The sequence below is a fragment of the Rousettus aegyptiacus genome, unplaced genomic scaffold (assembly GCF_014176215.1).
Source record: "Rousettus aegyptiacus isolate mRouAeg1 unplaced genomic scaffold, mRouAeg1.p scaffold_m13_p_6, whole genome shotgun sequence".
Taxonomy (NCBI): Eukaryota; Metazoa; Chordata; class Mammalia; order Chiroptera; family Pteropodidae; genus Rousettus; species Rousettus aegyptiacus.
This window is the reverse complement of record NW_023416309.1, coordinates 98,364,901-98,385,234: the sequence shown is the minus strand read 5'-3', so window position 1 is coordinate 98,385,234 and position 20,334 is coordinate 98,364,901. Positions and strand designations below refer to the sequence as shown.

Sequence of the window (20,334 nt, the reverse complement as noted above, 5' to 3'; positions counted from 1 at the left end):
CGAGGAAAGGAAAAGAGCGGAAAAGAAAGACAGCCGCGGGCCGGGCGCGGGGGCGCGGGCGCGGGCGGCGGCGGCGGCGGGCGCGGCGCGGGCGGCCACAGTGGTTCCGGGGCCTCGCGCCCGGGCGCCTCCGCCGTCTTCCGGCCCCGCGCGCGCGCCGCGCCGCGGCCGTGGCTGCCACCGCCCCCCGGCGCCGCCTCGCGTCGTCCGCCGCCGCTCCTCACGGCCGCGGAACCCGGGCCTCTCGGGCGGCCGGGCCCCTCCGCCCTCTCCGCCGTGACGAATCGGCGCCCGGCGGGGCAAGCACCCAAGTCGGGGGCATCTGAGGAACGTCGGGGGCCTGAAAAAAAAAAAAACCCTCTTGACCGTACGACGCGTCGCCACGTCCTCGCTAGAAGGTTTTTTTTTTTTTTTTTTCCCCTCCCCCCCCAACCCCGAAGAGAGTCGGGTGGAGCCTGGGAAGAAATTAAGAAGATTAGTGTTGAAAGTGCGAGTGCGGAAGCTCCGGACGCGAGGGGCGGGGCGTGCGCGGGACAAAGGGAAGCGAGGCCGGAGCTGCGGGCGCTTTTTCTGCCCGCGGGTGAGTGTTTCCGACTGGGCTCTGCCGGGTCGGGAGGGTGGCAAGTCGCGGTGTCCCGGCTCGGCGGGACGCACAGGCCCCGGGGCTTGCGGGGGTTCCGGCTCGTCCGCGCGGCCCGCGCGGGGGGCCGGTCGCGGCCTCGCTGAGGCCTAGCCGAGCGAGGGGTCGGGAGGGAGTCCCATCTGGGTTCCCTCCTGGGCGGCGAGATGTGCCCCTTCCACCGACCGCGCGAAATCGGGCAAAGCAGCTTTGCCTTCCCCGCTTTGGTGGAGTTGCTGGTAACGTGCATCCTCCCCACGAAACCTGAAGGAAACGACCTCAGAGGAAACCTTTGGGGCGAGCCGAGCCCGTGGTCCTCACCCCCAGGAAGGTGTTTTCCCTTTGGTTCAGGCAGCGACCTGAGGGCTCACCGTGTGGCTTAGAGTGAAGAGCGAAAGCTCTGGAACAGTTTGGCCTGGGTTTGAAACCCAGCCCTGGCATTTCCTGGCTGTGTGTGTATTTAGACAAGTTACTAAAACTCGCGGAGACTCCCATTTTTATCTGTAAAATGGGACTAGCAATACATATCTTGTTGGTAGTTGTGACTGTTAACGAGATAGTGTAATTAACCTGTCCCGTATAAGGTATGAACAAATACTTATCTCGTGTTTTATGCCAGGCGCTGGGGATGGATCCAGTGGTAGACAAATGTACACGCCCGCTCTTAGAATTTATGGTATAGCAAACGAGAGCAGTAATTTTAAAGAATCAACAGCGAGTGATGTTCCAGGGAGCTTATGGCAGTTATTGTCGGGGCACCTTACAGCAAGGCCTACTGGATGTTGACAGCTCCCTAAAGGTGAGCAGGAAGGACGTTGCACCAGAGTCAACAGTTTCTGCCTGTTCCATAAGTAAAGGGGGAGAGACCCAGGTTGGACCATTGAGAAAATAAACTACAGTATTTCTTTCCATACCAGGCCTCTTATTCCTTCTGTTCCAAGAAATTCCTTTGAAATGCAAAATAGGAGGAGAAAAATCATATTTGTTTCCCATAATGTTGGATGAAAGTACTCCAAGTAGTCAGAGAAGTTCTTTGCCTTTTTATCTAAAAATGAGTGTCTTTTTGTTCACACTCTGTGTGACATATATTGATACCAGGAACAAGTTCACATGTGTATGGTCAGGTGACCTGCTAATAGTAGGATAAATTTATTAATAACTGAGCTAGGTACTGGGACTAAAATAATGAATTTGATGGTCCCTGTTCCAATGTTGCTAACAATCTAGCCATATTAACAGGTGTTTTATGATAAATAATATCATAGATCTATGTAGATTATGTAGGAGTACAGATGAGGAAACAGTTCTGCCCTAATTTATGAAAAAAAGCTCTCAAGATATATTTTGAAATGGGCGGTGAAGGGTTAATAAGTGTTATTCAGGTAGAGTCTCAAAATTTATTCTCAGCCCATTATTAAGCTATTTACCACCATAAGAGAATGTAAAGCTCATTATCATACCTGTTACATTTCACAATGCCTCCAGGAATAAAATGCTGCTCCATTGTAATAGAAGTTGGTATCCTAAAAGGAAGGGAGAGCAACTGCTGATCAGGAAGCTGTCAGTATCTGATAGGCCTTGTTGGGGTGGGCCCTGATAATACATCACATTCTATGTTTTTATCAGTTTGATTAAATGTGTACATGGCATCAGCAAAAAGTTTTTCATGCAAGAGGTGGCTCAGTAGCATAAGAAAAAAAACTTGAAAGTACATGTCTAATATTATTTTTAATAACCCCAGTAATATGTTTCAGTCATTTAATTCCGATCATCCAAATTTTTACTAAAGAACTAGTAAAATATGCAAAAGGCTTGGTTACTAGAAGATAATGTTAAGTAATTTTACTAAGAAATACCAATTAAATTACCCTATTCTTTAGGAAAACATTCTCTTCTGCTTGCTGAGTTTTGATTCTCTTTTTTTTTCTTTTTTTTTTTTTTTTATTTTAGTGTCTCAGATTCATTCTTAAGGAACTGAGAACTTAAGCTTCCAAAATGTCAAGTAAGTTTCATTTTTTATATTTATCAATCTATATTAATAAGAGACTAATGCCCTAGCAAATGGGAATTCCAAAATACTCTCATTTTTTTTCTTCAAAACAGGACCATTGGTAGTTTTGTTGCATAGTATTATATCTCAGTTGTTTACAAGAAGTTATTTATTTTCTTTCAAACAGAAAGACCATCTTATGCCCCACCTCCCACCCCAGCTCCTGCAACAGTAAGTTTTAATTTTCTTGTTAATGTAATAGCCAAGTCTGGCCTTGATACAAAAAACCCAGATGTCTTCCAGGAACAGTCACTCAATCATCACAGCAACAGGATGAAAAATTTAGCTAAAAAACAGCACTTCCTACTAAATAAAATAACTCTTTGCATCTTATCTTGAACCAACCCCAACATTTAAAAAAAACATACGGCTGAAATGCCAACCTCCTGTGCTCAGTTCTTTTTTAAAATGGGAAATAACTGACAAGTTTAACACCTCTTTCTTGTTAACCTCTATTAAGAGTCTTTAAAGTTGATATTGAATGAATGCTCATTCTGGCATTTATTAATTTCAAACCTAACCTTCAACTGGTTACATTTTTCTCTTTGTCTATATATAATTTTCATATTAAATCAAACAATAAAGCTTCCAGTTCTATAATAACACACTGTAAATCTTTATTTTCAAGCTGTTCAAGTAAAGATTTTAATTATCTATGGGTCAGATCCTGCTGTTGAATTTTATTCTACTCTATAAATAATATTTGTATTGGTTTGGGATTTGATATATTTCAAAGTGTCTAAATAATAGTAGTGAACTAGTTTTCACCCAGCAAGCTCTGGCCCAGCTTGGTCAGCATGTCAAATAATTGTCCAATCCACAAAACAAATTTAACTCTTCATGCCTTCCTAAAATGGATTCCTTATTGTTTTTTTATTTAATAAAGAAAAAAACAAACACTGTAACACTGTTAACATTGACCATATCCTACAAAAGCAGTTCTTTAATGGCTGTTAGCCCTCCTTCCATCCCCCTCACCCCCTGAATTTCAAGCTAGTTTACTAATTAGGTCCTTGTATAATTTTGTTTTCTCTATTAGATAACTATTCTTAATTACTAACCCTTAGATAAATGTTTTTGTTATGTTTACCAACAATTTTTCTTTAGTAAGATACTTTTAAAAAGAGATACTGTATCACATGTTCTCAATTTATGTAACATACAGTCTCTGAAGTTACTTCTAGTAGATCTTAAAGTCCTGTGTTTGCTTTGTTTTTTTCCTTAAGAACATTTCTTATGATCATCTCTTTGGCACTCTGCTAGTGGCTATACAGATGGAATTGAACAATTGAGATTCCTGACCTCAAAGAGCTAACCATGTACTTCATTTTTGGCAATGGTATAATTGTAATGTTTTAGTTTCAATTTTTTTTTTTAGTTCCCCTACTTAATTTTTTTACATTATTGCTTCATAATGTTGAGCAGTGACACTCATTGTTTATGCAACCTTTGAAGTTGTCATTTTGACATAAATACCGCCTCAGACAGTATATAGTATCTTGAAGACACACTTGGTCTTTTGAGATAATAAAAATAGCTCAAAAACCAATTGTGTGCCCTTATGACTTCTCTCAAATGTAGGAAGGTATTTTTTTTGCCTTTCTTTAATCATATTTCTGTACCATTATAATTTCACATTGACACAAAATATAGAAGAGTAGGGATTAGGACATCCAGCAGAATGGATATTAAATGAGTTATCCTCCTTCCTTTTTTTTTTCCATTACTTCCACCACCACCGCCATCACCACCACCACCACCACCACCACCCAAATGTACCACTCCAAGTAATATACACTTCTTTTGTGCTTTTGATACTTCATCCGTGTTTTGCCTACTTAAACATGCTTGCTTTGCGTCTTCTATAACTATGTAGACTAGAAATTGGTCAGTTTCAAATGTAATATCTGCTTGAATATCTTTGGACACTAAGGATATGTGCAGCGGCATGTTTTAGATATTTATTTTATAACAACTACAGCTTAGTTGGGATGTGTTAAGTGTATTTTACATTATACAATTCAGGGCTGATACTGTTAATTGCATGTGAAAATGAAATTACTGTCACTTGTTTTGATTGAATTTCATTAGGTAAAATACCCTACTTTTGGTCTCTTTGCTACATCCTTTTTATGCATTATACCTTGGTTCTCATGAACATTGGATGTCATTGTATTAACCACAGGGCACTGCCATATAAGAGCCCATTTGTGATCATATCAACACATAATTCACAAAAGCCAAAAATTCTGTTGCTGCAATTAGTAGTTGTGTTTTGAAAGTGCTAGAGCTATCAGAAATTAGATGAGAGTTCAAGTCTGTAAACTAGAAAAGCATTTCACATTAAAACTAACTACAGAACTTGTTCATGATTAACCTGTGGAAGATGGATCAAAGAAGAGATGGAAGAGAAAGCCTATAAAAGCCTGACTGGGTTTTAAAAGATGAGACAGTATCCCAGAATGAAATCCATGCATTTTTTACAAGTCTTTGTTTTAAAATCATGTATGTGACATCCATTGAATCCTACATATGTTCTTTTCTATTGACAACTTTTCTGGCTTCCTGATTTGAGTCTTTCCTCATTTCTCACATATAAAATGATTTAAAACTGTCTTTGAAAACAGTTCATTTCTTGTTTCTGTTTTTAGTAGATGTACACATTGGCAGCATCCACATAACTGTCAAATAAATCATGTTTTGTTTTGCATGTAAAGTGTTTTCAGACTTATAGTTTATCACATTTCAAGCTTTCCTATCTCAGACATATATTGCTAAGTTGTTACATCGTACTGTTGACCACAAAGTGATCCTAAATGTTTCAGACACCTCATTGTATTGCTTATCCCAAAAAACAAGCACGTACATTCACTAAATACCACTGGCCCCTACAAAGAGAAAAAGGAAAAAAAAAAAAAAGAACACTTGCAGACTGGTTTCTTAGTGAAAGAAAAAGAACAAATACAACACATCATTGCTTGTTTAAATTCAGGTTGCTTTTGCATGCCATATGCAGATCATTTTTCATTTCTGTGTTTTCCTCGTTTGAGCTCATTTCTCATTCGTGTTTTTGTCTCATTTGTTTCCATCAGCAAATGCCCAGCACACCAGGGTTTGTGGGATACAATCCATACAGTCATCTCGCCTACAACAACTACAGGCTGGGAGGGAACCCGGGCACCAACAGCCGGGTCACGGTAGGAGAATCAACTATTACAGCATCCGGCAAACAACTGGAATTGACCAGAAATGCCTTCAGAGTTAGGTCCTTTTGAATCACCTGCACAGCCATTAAAATTTTTTTTTTTAACCAGGCTTTTAAACTATTTCGAACATTTGTTGTGCTCTTACACTTGGGAAAAAAAAAGCGATCTGGAAATGTATATAGAAAAGAATTCATTCTGTTTGGTGGTCAGAAATAAAACCATGGGCTCTTAATGCATATACTATGTGTAGACAAACCTAGAATTTCTTATGGCTAAATACCCTTTTTGAGATGAAGAGTTATCTTCCATTTAAGGTAACTGGCATTAGGCTTAAGAACTCAGTTTCTTAGTAAAGGCTGGGCTTGCAGACCTGGCCTTTTCTGGCTGGCCTACCAGTTTGAACTGCTACACATAATTATTTGTCTTTTGGATTTAATAGTGGACCTCACAACTGAGATTAATTTCCAGTAAAAAAGAAAAATATTTTTGTGTCGCCTCATAGATTTAAAGAATAAAAGTTGAATGAAATTAATTTGAAGTACCAGTTGTGTTTATAATCTTTAGGATAAGCAAAACAATTTCTGAAACTGAAGATGTTTCATTTAACTGATCAACCTAAGGGGAAAACAATAAAAATAAATAATCAACCTAAAATAATCAAATATGGGTGATGTACTTTGGATGTTTTATTTTAGAATCATCTTAAACTCCAAGAAAATTTAGGTACCAAAGAAATAATTGTGAAAATGATTTACCAAAAATATATAAAATCCAAAAGCCAAATACCTGTAGTCATTGGACTATAGTATTGGTGAGAATTTATACAACCCAGAATGGCTGTAAACTTTTCAATCCCTGATTTTTGTTCGCTGTATTTATAAACAATTCAATTAATGTGACTTCAAAAAAGCCCTCTCACCCTGTAGTCAAGCCGAAGCAGAAAGCTTGTAATTATCAACTGTATGTCTATCTTGGTAAGCATATCGCTTAGCTTGATAGGTTTTGTTTGTCTAAATTTTTCATTGTTTCTGCATACTTTGTACTTCATAAGCATATCAAGTTTTATGTGCCATGCATATTTCATGGTATCTGAAAAGAAGGGGTGTGTGTGTGTGTGTGTGTGTGTGTGCGCGTGTGTGTGTGTGTATGCATTTTATAATGCATACAATTTTTATGTGCATTGGTACATGTTTTTTCCTGGCCTGAATGTGTTTCACAAGTGTAATGGGTGGAAAGATGATCAAATAATAAAGAACATTTTAATTTAAAAAAGGATCAGAATCAATTTTGGATCATTCGCATTAATGCAGAAAATTGCTCATGAGCAGTATACATGAGAATGATTACATTTTAATAGCTCTATACAGTCAGCTCTTGATTATCTATGTTAATGAAATAAAAACGATGGTAACTGTAATATTAGAATCATTTGTATTTCAGTTTGTGTAAATATTTTGTTCTTAACTTGGCTGTATCTGTGGGAATTCTCTGTTAATAAAATGAGATTTGATGGAGACTTACTAGGAAAAGGGAACTGCATTCTGTCTTGGGGCCCAGGTAAATTATATATTTTTCCCCATTCCTTCTTAGGGATGTTGGAACCCAGCATTTGGAGTGGGCACTAGCTTCAGGGTAGATTAGGATAAGAGGGTTGTTGGGCATGGAAAATTTGGTGTTTTGACTCTTCGTGGATGTTTTCTTTGTATTATTGTCCTCAATACCAGATTGAAAGTATAATCAAACTGGTATTTAGACTTAACATAAAAGCCTAGAAAATATGGAGGCTTTCAGCCTGTGTTAATTCCAATCCCTTCAACTTTCAGTGACCTCTGTCTTAGGTCATTGACTCATTCTCTAAGAAAAGTAGTTATGCCTAAAGTTTTATACTACCTTTTGTGTATCTAATTTAAGCTATGTTTAGGACTCAATAGATGATTTTTATCATTATGAAAGTGTTTTATTTTAAGATGACCCCATTTATGTGTTACTTTGGGGAGGGGGACTCTTATTTGGTGTTATTGTCTGCAAATTGCTGTAAGTCAGTAATTTGAAGGAATGATTCAAAGTAGCTTCCTGTAGGCTTTATGGAACATCTGGCTTTCCTGTTCACTCCAGTACACTTTAATAGTATTCAGACAATAACTTTATGTAGCATGTTGAAACCTTTGGAGTGCTTATGATAGCTATGAGATGGAAATCACTCCTAGTCGGTTCTTTGTTCAGATGGTGATTAACATTCTCTTCAGTACAAATGTGAAAACAGACTTAGACAAAATGTTAAAAATAGCTTATTTCTGTACTTTAGAGAAAATTCTATCCCAGAAGAAAACCCTTAAACGAGATTCTACCAGAGGAATAGCTGAGAATTGGGGAAGAAACAACAACAAAAAACTCTCAAGTAGCCAAAATAAATTTCACAGAATCACGGACTTTATTTGTAGGAGAGTCCCAGAACCTTACTCTTATGTAAGCACAGTTTTAACAGCCATAATTGCTTGATTCCCCCAACTCATTGTCAGTTAGAAGCAGAAAATTGGAAAGAGGGACAATTGCTGCTAGAGGTAGGTTTTATGATAACAGCAAGGAAAGAAATAGCTAAGAAAGGAAACATACCCTCTGAAAGCACAACCACTGGGTCATTTAATAAAGGGGCCAGCAGTTTTTCATACCCCAAACCAGAGGATTACAGCAAAGCAGTGGTTGTAAGTGTATTGAATCCAAACTGCTTTCTTTTTTTTTTTTTAAAGAGTAGAGAAATGTTTAAGACATTGTAGAAAGAAGACTGAGATGGTAAATAAATTTGTATGTTTAATGATATAAATCTAGTATACTGAAAATCAGGTAGAATTTAACTTCATTATTATTCTTTTGGGTTTTGTTTTGTTTGCATTTGTAAATTGGTCAATGTGTAGGTGTTTGGGTTCCTTCCTTTGAGACAAAGGAAAAGAAAGAAGCAAGTTCATTAATGTTATAAAGTGCAGTTCTTTGAAAAATATCAAAGAGCAAATATTACTATAATTTGTCTTCTAAGTGTTTAAATTCAACATATTCAAGCATAGACATTTTAGAATTCTTTACCTTTGTTAACAGTGGTCTACCAACTTCAGTTATTGGTACAATTTTAACTTTATTTGTAACCCACTTCATGAAATTCTGAAGGTTTGTGTTAAATATCAGTTGGAAATGGAATAACTTCATGTGTGAAGAATCAGACTTTCATGTGTCTTGCTCTGAATCCATGACATAAGGTTAGCCTTGTAGGAATCCCCCCATTCCCTGCCCTTGAAAGAACTCTACACACACCTTGAGACAGATCTTCCCTTACTGTTCATACCACCTCTGTTGACATCCCCCATGGCTCATCTCCCTCCATTGCCCACCACCGGCCAAAAGCAGGGTCTGTCTGCAGGGGCACCAGCATGAGGTATGGTAAGAATGTATAGGAGGAGTGGAAAGAGAGGAAATACTGCTTCGGAGGTGAAATGCTTTCTAATCATGTTGTATATGAAGAAGCACAGTTATGGAAAAGTATATAGGGATGGAGGCTCTCCTCATAGGAAGAGGAAGCATTGTTTCAAAAACAATGGAATAGGGTACAAACAGGCTAAATCTCTGAGCCGTTGGTTTAAAAATAAGGTTATGATTGGGGTCCCAGCCCAGAATGGAAGAGTTTGCCTGGGGTTCTGACAGCAACAACAGAAGAGCAAGAGGACAAAACGTCACTTTAGTTTTCTTATAGGATTCACCAGTCTCTGTCTTGATAATAGAGTGAAGCCAGCACTTCTTCCCCTCTGCCTGGCGAGGAGAATCAATATCAGGGGTCTCCCAGTAATTGAGGGAAGATAAAAGCAATGCAGTCATATATGTTAAGATGAGACTAAGTTCAGAAATAGGCATTCTTGGATTAGAATTATGTGGAGTGCCCACTAGAATCTTTTTTTAATTGAATGGAGTTTTTCGATATACCATATGGCCTCAAAAGTAACTTAACCAGGCCCAGTATCTGCCATTTCTCTCTTCCTGATGAACTTGTCCACTCCTATACTGTTATTAGGACTAAGGACCAGAACAGGCATGACTTTAGTTCCTACTTCCCAATCTCCTTTAATAGGAAACCACTAGATATGGACATAGAACCTTAAGAAAAATAAAATCTCTAGTCATTATAGAGGAGATAACTTTTTTGGTATCTATTTTGAACCTAGGATTAGTTTTTGTGGTAGTGACATTGTTTATGTGGGGGTGCATTCCTAAATAGTACAAATAGACACAAAGTCCCCTGTAGATAGTGTGAGTGTGGTAAGTGCTGAAGAGTTCAGATTCTGGTGCAGATAATCAAGTGTTGACTGTATGTATTATGGTAAATTAAGCAAAATAAAAAGGTGCCAGGTAATGTCCTCCTATGTGGGACATTTGATATGTAACCATATATTTTCAATGTATGGATTATGTTATAATAATTTATTTGTTCTTACAGCCAGATTGTCAAAGCAGTAGCAATAAACTGCTAGGTAAAATATTCAAAAATTATGTGCTTAAAGTCATTTTCTTTATTTTCTTTTGATGTGAACATTTCTGAATTTACAGTGATAGCTATTTTCAGTGGAGAAAATATAAGAATCTTATATCCATGGACGAGTAGAAGAAAGGCGCATTAGAATTTTTTAAGGCACTCTCTTTTCATTTTGCTGGTGAACTCCTCACAATTGAGTAATGAATGTATTTAACTTTTTTCTAGGCATCCTCTGGTATCACGATTCCAAAACCCCCAAAGCCACCAGATAAGCCGCTGATGCCCTACATGAGGTACAGCAGAAAGGTAGGTGCTCCGAAGCCAGAAAGAGTAAGGACCGCTGTCTTCACGTCTTTGCTTTACGCCAGATCTCAAATTGCCTTAACCAGCTTTTGTGTGCATAGTCAGAGGAAAGGATAAAGAACTGCAGGTGTTAAAAAATTAGTTCTGATTTTAACATTCCAGGACTAAAATTCCAACAAGAACACAATTAAATAAACTGTTAAAATCCTTAAGATGATGTTATATAGCCAATGTTTCGTGATCTTTGGAGAATATTTAATGACATGAGAAGAATGTTAAGTGAAAACAGGAATATAAGACTATATGTATTAGTACCCTATTTTTATAAAAATAATAGCAACTATGTGTTAGTGGCAAGGAAAAAAGCATAGAAGACAACAATTATCTCTACATAGTAAGCTTACAGTAATTTTTATTTTCTTTATACTACTTTTAATTTCCCTTTTTTTTTTTTTTTTGGTGGTGAAAATAGCAAATATAGCCAATATCTTCATTAAAGACAAGAGCATTTAGCTATTTTCACTATTTAGAAACTTTTTACACTTTTGGTAATAATTATTATATATATATTTGATATGTTGTATCCGATTGTGCACTTCAACCACTTTCCTTTTAAATTTTGTGAACGTTTAGAGAGATATAGACTGTATTATTGAGTTAGCTCATCTTAAGTGCCTGCAGTAGATGTCTGAGATCTACCCTTAAAGTAATCTAGCAGAGTATAGATGAAATGAGATTGGCCAACTGTTGATAACTATTGTAGCAGGCTAATGAGAACATAGAGATTTGATACTGTTCCCTCTGCTTTTGTTTGTTTTAAAATTTTCATATTAAAAAGTAATTTGAAAGGCCTATAATTTTAGGCATAAATACTAAAATTTCAACTATTTTCTTTTTAAGGTCTGGGACCAAGTAAAGGCTTCCAACCCTGACCTAAAGTTGTGGGAGATTGGCAAGATTATTGGTGGCATGTGGCGAGATCTCACTGATGAAGAAAAGCAAGAATATTTAAACGAATACGAAGCAGAAAAGGTAGAATGGGGACTGCAGTGGGATGGATGCAGTGAAAAAGGCATAAAGATTTGCTTATTATTTACAAAAGAAGCATAAGATCTAAATAGACAACTGAGGCTGCACTCAGGCTTTGTCTTCCTGGGTCAAGTCTCTTAATTTCTCTAGGGTTCAGATTCCTTATCTGTAAAAAGGAGATAATTATCATGTCTTTTGATATTAAAGTGAGATAATATAGGTATTCATTATAACCTTGCAAAATGTTAATTATAAAACTGAAAAACATTTGAATTTCAGATAGAGTACAATGAATCCATGAAGGCCTACCATAATTCCCCTGCATACCTTGCTTACATAAATGCAAAAAGTCGTGCAGAAGCTGCTTTAGAGGAAGAAAGTCGACAGAGACAGTCTCGCATGGAGAAAGGAGAACCTTACATGAGTATTCAGCCTGCTGAAGATCCAGATGGTAAAAAAAAAAAGTGGGGTTTTGTTTATGCTTTCTCTGAGCATTAAAACATGAGAAATCTCTTAAGTTTTTGCTTCCTACCCTAAATGCAAAACAAGCCACAATTTAAGGCTATTTCAACATTTTGATTATTTTTAGTAAGATTGGTATGTGAATTTCCCACAAGAAAAAAATATCCTTTTTAGTACAGAAAATAGCAAAAACTGTTGTTTATCAAAATCTTTGTACTTGAAACGCATGAAAGATTTTTGAGTTGTAATCAGAATTTTAAAGAGCTAAATGCCTTCTAGTTATACCTGCTTTCTGATTGGTTCCCTAAATTCTGAATTAAAGGCTCTTAAGAAGGTTAATGAGTGGAAAGAAGCATTATGAAATTTTTTTTTCTAGATAATGGAGACATCCAACTAGAATTCATAAATGTAGCTCATGATAATACTCATGAGCATGCACACATACAAATTTTATACACAAACACACACAATATACGCAAATAGCAGAGCTTCCTCATTGACACTCCATGAATAGTTTGCAGGTGTACAGATTGCACCACTGGTCCTGTGTAGCCAGGCAGAGTCTGAAGCTGCAAGGAGCCCCAGAGCTAGCCACCTGCAGCTGTGAGTATACTCATCCACATATCAAGCAAGCTGTACAAATAATAATTTCTCCGTGTGCTGCTGTGATATGGAAAAGGTTGGGAGCTCTTGCTACAAGCAACAAAAATATCAAAATAATATAAGATCTCATTTGAAGATACCATTGAGAGAGGAAGCAATGATACCATCTAAAGACATGAATAAACTGATAAAAGAGAAAAAAAGATGTTTTAAAAGAATGAACTGGGATATTGACAAATGTTCTCAGAAACAATAGAATATAATAAGTATAGCATATGGAATGGAAACAATCAGTAGTGCTAAAGACACACTAGCATACACAGACCTTAATTGCTCAAATCAGATGATTAATGGAAGAACACACAGAACTAAAGAATAGAAGAAGGTTCAATCTATAAATAACTGAAAGGATGAAGCTCAGTATAAGAGGAAACAAAGCCTGCCAACATAGAAGCCATAAGTAGAAAATAGTTTTCATTAGGTGAAAGATAACAGCATGGGCATTGAGAAGGACTGAAGAGATTCAGAAACAATCGTCAAAAGTGATTCCTTTTCTCTGTTTCTGAAACTTCTGCCCATTGTGTTTCTTAAGTTTAAGATAGGATCTTAAAGCTGCTAGTAAGAAAGGACAGGTAATAATTAAGATGCCAGGATAAGAGTGACTTTAGACCTTGGACTTTATCCCTCAGTACTAAATTAAAAGAACAACTTGGGACAACTAAAGTGCAAAGAAAGACAAGCACAAATTGCTAAAACTTTATACTGTTGGTCAGCATTGGGGCCATATAAATGAAAGAGGAAAGCAAAAAAAGATAACTCAGATGGAGGTAGCACAAATGTACCGTGTATAATCATAAATGTGAATGTGAAAACCTCTTCTTTAAAAAATAAAAAGGTCACAAAGAATTGTTTGAAAGGTATTTTTTATTCTAATAATTTCAATTTCAGAAGTATATATCATAAAGAAATTACCTAAAAGGAAACAAAAAGTCTTTTGCACAACAGTTTGCAGTGGTGCTGTTTATAATAAGTTTTAGGAACTACTAAAGAAGGAGGCGCTAAACCGACATGGCAGCTCCGTTCGGACCCCTGTAGCAGTTCCCTGCAGGGTGGTCCCTCTGCCGCTGATGGGACACTAAGATGATGCCAGGGTTCAGAGAGGCGCTTTTAATGTGTACTGCATAAGAGAAAGCTGTATTTTTTAGTGAGATAATTTAAATATTAAGTAAATAATAGCACGGGTTGTTAGCAGATATGTCAAAAACAGGGGGTGATAGAGCAAAGTTTGAGGTTAAGGAAACACTGTTGCATAGCTATTAAAAATGTGGATATAAACCAGATCTGTACTATACAGAGAAGAGTTTGAGTGGGTGCAAGCAGTGTAATAACACCTTTACACGCTGACAGCTGTATAGGTGTGTGAATTGAGAATAAAATTTTTTCCTGTAAAATTACTTTAGGGCTTTAGTGCTTTTTTAATCTAATAAAATATATGCCGGTCTGGGAAACTGAATATTGCTAGAGGTAATGTTTTCTCTGCAGCGGGTATTTTCAGTACTTTAACATCAAAGTGCTGTGGTGACAAAGACACCGCCCAGCTCATGTTATCATCAGTTGTAAATGCCTTAAATTACTACCAAGAGAATGAAAAATTTGGCAGAATTCAGTTTTGCCCTCATATGTAGTTTTCACTTGATTTCTGGGCCAAAAGATACATGGTTATATCTCATTCATGTTTAGTCATATCCTTCTCAGACACCTATCATCTCTTAAATATTTTGTGAGTAGAATCAGTACATTGGCCAGTGAACACAATATGTCCTGAATGGTTTTTATCAAATGACTGTCCCAGTGCTCCCATGGTGCCCTTTAGACCCACTCGTAGACCAGAGAGAGCCATGGCTCCTTGGTAGTTAAGTGTCAGCTTGGTTACACTTCCCTGTTTATGGTTACTGGCAACCTAACTTCCAGAACATCTTTTTATTCAGATTATGATGATGGCTTTTCAATGAAGCATACAGCCACCGCCCGTTTCCAGAGGAACCACCGCCTCATCAGTGAAATCCTTAGTGAGAGTGTGGTGCCAGATGTTCGGTCAGTTGTCACAACAGCTAGAATGCAGGTCCTCAAACGACAGGTCCAGTCCCTAATGGTTCATCAGGTAAAATCACAAAATATTTTTTATAACAAAATGGGCCTAAGCCACAGATCCCACGTGACCAGATTCTATATAATGCATTAGTGTGCCTGTTAAATACTTCTGTGTTTATTCTGACCTGTTCTTGATTCAGTGAAGAAGCTTGAGTATATCTGTTAAGAATTTTGAGACATCCTGTCAACGTTTACTGCTTGCTCAGTATTTATTTCCAAAGAAATTGCCGAGGCCTGAATTCTTTAACATCATATACTTATTAATCATAGTGATTCCTCTATGTTACATTTTACTTGTTTAAAATCTTAGCTAGACACATTATGTAATAAATGATTTAAATTAAAAATTTAGAACATTTGTTACAGTATAAGAAAGTGTGAGCTATTAAAACTGAGATGTTTTCTGTGTTTGACAGTTTTCTGTGTTTGACACTTGCTGTAGAGAAAATAATTGAGCAGTTATAAAGCCTAATCATATGTCTTACAGCGAAAACTAGAAGCTGAACTTCTTCAGATAGAGGAGCGACACCAGGAAAAGAAGAGGAAATTCCTGGAAAGCACCGATTCCTTTAACAATGAACTTAAAAGGGTATCAATTGAATGTGTTAACCATACTTTTATCACTGAATCTGTTACTTTTTTTCTCATTCTTTACTCCAAAATAATGCTTTTGTTGAATATTGTTTGCTCTGAAACAGTGTTAATTTTGCTATGATGCAGTAGATCTTTGCTTTGTAACATTATTTCCATTCTCTGGCAAAATTGTAATAGGTTTGAAATATTTAATATGTACTAGGCCTGTGGACTCTAGAACCCTCTGATGTTTTCATTTAAACTCTCATTCAGTTAGGAATTATTTTCATTTTATTGAGATTTAGTCATCAGATGTCTCCCTTCGATGTACTGCACAGTTTGCACTTTGTCTTACAACAGGTAAATCTAGTGCTTGGTAGCCTGAAATGTAAAATAGAAGCCTTTATGCAGTCCAGTGTTTTCAGCATCCCCTCACCGTTTGTAATATTTGATGTTGCATGGCTGCTAGAGCACCTTTCTTTTCCTGTAGACACGAGTCTCAGAGAAGACCTAGAACTATATGTTTTTCTTCTCCCATATATGTACTTTATAGATTGTAGCCAAGAAAACCCACTTTTGAAGTATTATTTCTGTTTCAGAGATTGTAAATAAAGAACATTACTAAGAGTTTTATTTTTTTCCGATTACTAGTTGTGCGGTTTGAAAATAGAAGTGGATATGGAAAAAATTGCAGCTGAAATCGCACAGGCAGAGGAACAGGCCCGCAAAAGGCAGGAGGAAAGAGAGAAAGAGGCAGCAGAGCAAGCTGAGCGCAGTCAGAGCGGTATTGCTCCTGAGGAGGAGCAAGTGGCCAGTAAGACCGAAGAAAAGAAGGAAGACGAGAACATTCCAGTGGAGACAGGTAACCTGCCAGTTGCACCAAAGTAACGGGTCAAGGGTTTTTACAGCTTTTTAATTTTGATTTTCTCGGTGCTTTTCAGAGGCCGCTCTTAATCTTGCCTTATGAGCTTTTCTTTCTGTGATCTACTCATTTCTTTCCAAATCTTAACCTCTCCTAGTAGATTCACTTAAAATGTTGGTATCACTACAGAGCAGCAGTGCTCCTTTATCGTCCGTCAGTCTTGCATTTGAGGTCTTGATTATTGGCCCAGATTGACTCATGGAAATAAAAAATATAATGGTATAATGGTTAAGGATACTAGCCCTGGAGTCAGATCTGGGTCTCACATTGCTTTACCACTTGCTGGCACTATGACTGGATAAGTTATTTAATTTCAGTTTCCTCATTTGTAAGTATTCTAGTACCAGCCTCTGAGAGTGAGTTCAAAGGATAAATAAGAAAATGGCACATGAAATCATTTAGTTTTAGATTCGACATGGTATCGGCACTCAATATTCTAACCTTCGTTGCTAAAATTATTTAAGATGTGGTCATTGCTTTTAAGATCAGTCATCTCTGGTGTCCTAGGTCAGGGTTGACCAAGTAAAACCTGCAGGCCATATCCTGCCTGCCACTTGTTTTTATAAATAAAGTTTTATTGGAACATAGCCACACCCATTTATAGTGTCTGTGGCTGCTTTGGAGCCACAACAGTATAGTAGTGTGGTCGTAACAGAGACCGCCTCACCCACAAAACCTAAAATATTTCTTACCTAGTCTTTACAGAAAAGTTCGTTGACCCCATCCTAGAAAAATTCTTATTTCCAGATATATTCATATTCCTAATTAAAAGTTTTCTCAAGGCAAAGATAACATGCAAAATTTACATCAAATACAGATTAAATTGATTATTACTTGAAATTTTGAGATGACCTAACCTTCTGGTACAATTTCGCCCCTGCCCAGTGCACCATATAATCAGAACTAACCTAAAAGTATGGGGAATAGCCAAAGGCTTCTTGGACCATCAGTGCAAGAAGTGGAAGGGACAGTAGTCATACTTAGTACTCAGCTGACAACATCAGATTTGACAACTGGAAAACATTTAAGGAAACATAGATACTGTTACCAGATATTTCTACACAGTTTAATTCAGCAGATTAATATTGCAGATAGTCAGATTTTAAGTTTCATTATCTGAGCCTTTTCTGTTTTGTGTGAACATGTTTTTTACCTTAAGAAAGTTTGGAGCATGAGCGCATTTTTGTGGTTAGAACAAGAGCTTGAGAACTAGAATATGGTTCTTTGCTCATTTTGCAGCTAAACAAAATGTCCTTTGTCCTTTGCTTCTGTTTTGTTATGTATGAATAGAGCATACCTATAGGTCTTTACTAGGTTTTCTTCTTCTATCTTAAAAAAGAAAAAACTTGAAGAAAATTGTTTGAAACTATTAGAGCAAAAACCTCATGCTCTTAATTTCTTAAGGAAACAACTCAGCGTGACTGTTAACAAAGTATCTAAAATCTCAACCTCATGTCATTTCCACACCTGCTGGCTTATCACACCCCAAGCCCTCCACAGCATCAGTGTCCAGTAGAAATGAATGTGAGTCACAGTAACTGCACATTTTCTACTAACGACATTTCTAAAAGTAAAGCAACACAAATGAAGTTAATTTTAATAATGTATTTAATTAACCCAGTATATCCTAAACAACGTCATTTCAACATGTAATCAACATTTTTTAAAGTATTAATTTTTCACATTTTTTTCATACTAGATCTTCGAAATCTGATGTATAGTTTATACTTACAGCACATCTAAATTTGGAAGCTAAACTTTCACCAGAAATACTTGATATGTATTCAGATTTCATAAATTTATAGTTAAAAAGTCCATTTTTAAACTCCGAATTGTTTCAAACATGCTAAAAGTTTCTCAGTCACTCTAGCTCGTGTGAGGGGCTTAACAGCCACATGCAGTAAGTGGCTGCCATATTGGACAGTGCAGCTCTAGACTGTCAGCATAATTAAAAAAGTAAAATTTTGTCTTGGAACTAACAGTGACAAATGTGTGATTACAGAGGAGACACACCTTGAAGAAACGACAGAAAGCCAACAGAATGGTGAAGAAGGCACATCTACTCCTGAGGACAAGGAGAGTGGGCAGGAGGGGGTGGACAGTATGGCAGAGGAAGGGACCAGTGATAGTAACACTGGCTCAGAGAGCAACAGTGCAACAGTGGAGGAGCCACCAACAGACCCCATCCCAGAAGATGAGAAAAAAGAATAAATGTTGCCTTGTTTTATGTGTTCTAAATACTTTTTTAAATGAAAAAAATGTTTTTGAGTTTTAATGGTGTCATGTGGTTTGTGTATTAATATTTTTCTTGTCCGTATCACACCACCAAAGGCTTTTGGACCATTTAGCACCATGGGCTGAATGGCTTAGTCACCTTACGTGGTTGTGAAGATGTTTCTTTTCTTTAGATCTTGTTTCTGGCCCTCAACTGTTGAAAGCCTCAGAATTTAAGTTGAGAAAATGCCCACCTGTTGTAGAGAATTATCCTTTGATGCTGCAGAATATACTCTTACAAATGCCTTCCTATAGCTCACTGGGGTGCTTACCAAAGCCATAGCTTTAAATCTCAGTCCCCATCAACAGCTTCCTCAACGTTCCCTTTCCTGTTTACTTCTGTGAGAAGTAGCTTCTTGAAAATGTAATCATGTATGGGTTTATGTTTGTTCGCTTACCCTTTTTTATTTGTAATCAATGTCAGATACCAAGAATTGTGTTAAGGTGTTGAGTGTACCTGTAACTACACTTGGATCGTATTGATCCAGAGATGTCTTCACATTTAGAGTAGCTACTAGCCTACGAAATAGTCATTAAAGTGAACATGGCACATATACACTAAAATACTTTTTGTCATATTTAATATTGGGTATGTTCTGGTAAATCCGTCCTTACCATACAGGAAAAAAAAAAATACTTTTTTTATCAAGTTTTCCAAAGATAGAATAGATCACAAATCTTAAGGAATTGAATATTCCTGCAATGGAGTATATAACCTCCAAACAATCAGCCCATTCTAGAACAAAAACAGCTAGTAATTAAGTTCATTCACTTGAAATTGTTTTATAATACTCAAAACATTCAAAACCTCAAGGCTCAGGATCCCATAGATCAGAGCCAACCTTTTTGATAAACTCTTAGTAAAGTCTTAGAGACTAGAAACAAGGTAGTTTGTGACATGTATGCTTCCCAAAAACTAGAATAGATTTTTACAGAATAGTACTATATCTGATGGTATATGTTTCTTAAGGTTCAAATGTAATAAAAAAAAAAAAATGGAAAAAAAAGTCTCAGTGTTTTTAATGCACTAAATATTTTCATGTAGAACAAGCAGCTAATTTTGCTGCTGTAATGCAATGACAGTATGGAGTGGCCCTCACAGCCATTTTAAGTTTACATACTCATGAAGATTCCCATCTCACCCAGCTAAGCTGCACTAGTAAGTTCATTTGTACAAGACACTTGTGAAAATTAGTTTCTTTACATTATAGTCAATGTCAATGTAGATTGGTCTTTGACTCCAAAAGTAAATGAGATATGTCTCTACATAAGAGCAATATGAAGAATTTGTGATATCTTTGAAAAAAATGTGGCTCAGTAACATGGAAGCCCTCTGCTTACATACAGATAACTTCTGTGTGTGTGGACAAGACTTAATTTATAGTGAATTCACTGCTCCAGAGCACGCGGCACACACTGATTGATCACATACGGTTTCACTCTACATCCAGCTTCCTAAGAGGAACGAAGGAAACGATGGGTGGAAACACTTGGGACCTGTTTATCTAAAATAACAACATGTGGAATCTCTGTCTCTTTGTGACTTGAACTAATTTATCAGATCTGTTCCCGGGTGTCAGGCATTGTAGGGCTAAGAAATTCTGCCACCTCATCCCCAACACATCGTAT

At 37.2% G+C, this 20,334-nt stretch overlaps 1 protein-coding gene across 4 annotated transcripts; it reads left to right on the top strand.

The window, feature by feature from the left end:
* Positions 1 to 210: 210 nt before the first annotated feature.
* SMARCE1 (SWI/SNF related, matrix associated, actin dependent regulator of chromatin, subfamily e, member 1) lies at positions 211 to 19,687 on the top strand. 4 transcript variants are annotated; one of them, XM_016150785.2, is made up of 12 exons: positions 409 to 580; positions 1,239 to 1,418; positions 2,570 to 2,621; positions 2,797 to 2,840; positions 5,762 to 5,929; positions 10,614 to 10,694; positions 11,592 to 11,723; positions 12,000 to 12,171; positions 14,774 to 14,946; positions 15,424 to 15,525; positions 16,161 to 16,371; positions 18,434 to 19,364. In XM_016150785.2, exons 3-12 carry the CDS (start codon positions 2,615 to 2,617, stop codon positions 18,640 to 18,642), a joined length of 1,299 nt encoding a protein of 432 aa, XP_016006271.1. In that variant the 5' UTR covers positions 409 to 580; positions 1,239 to 1,418; positions 2,570 to 2,614; the 3' UTR covers positions 18,643 to 19,364. The 4 variants fall into 4 exon arrangements, with proteins under 4 accessions (XP_036078632.1, XP_016006271.1, XP_016006270.1 ...); XM_036222739.1 differs by lacking the exons at positions 409 to 580; positions 1,239 to 1,418 and adding an exon at positions 211 to 398; XM_016150784.2 differs by lacking the exon at positions 1,239 to 1,418.
* Positions 19,688 to 20,334: the final 647 nt, after the last annotated feature.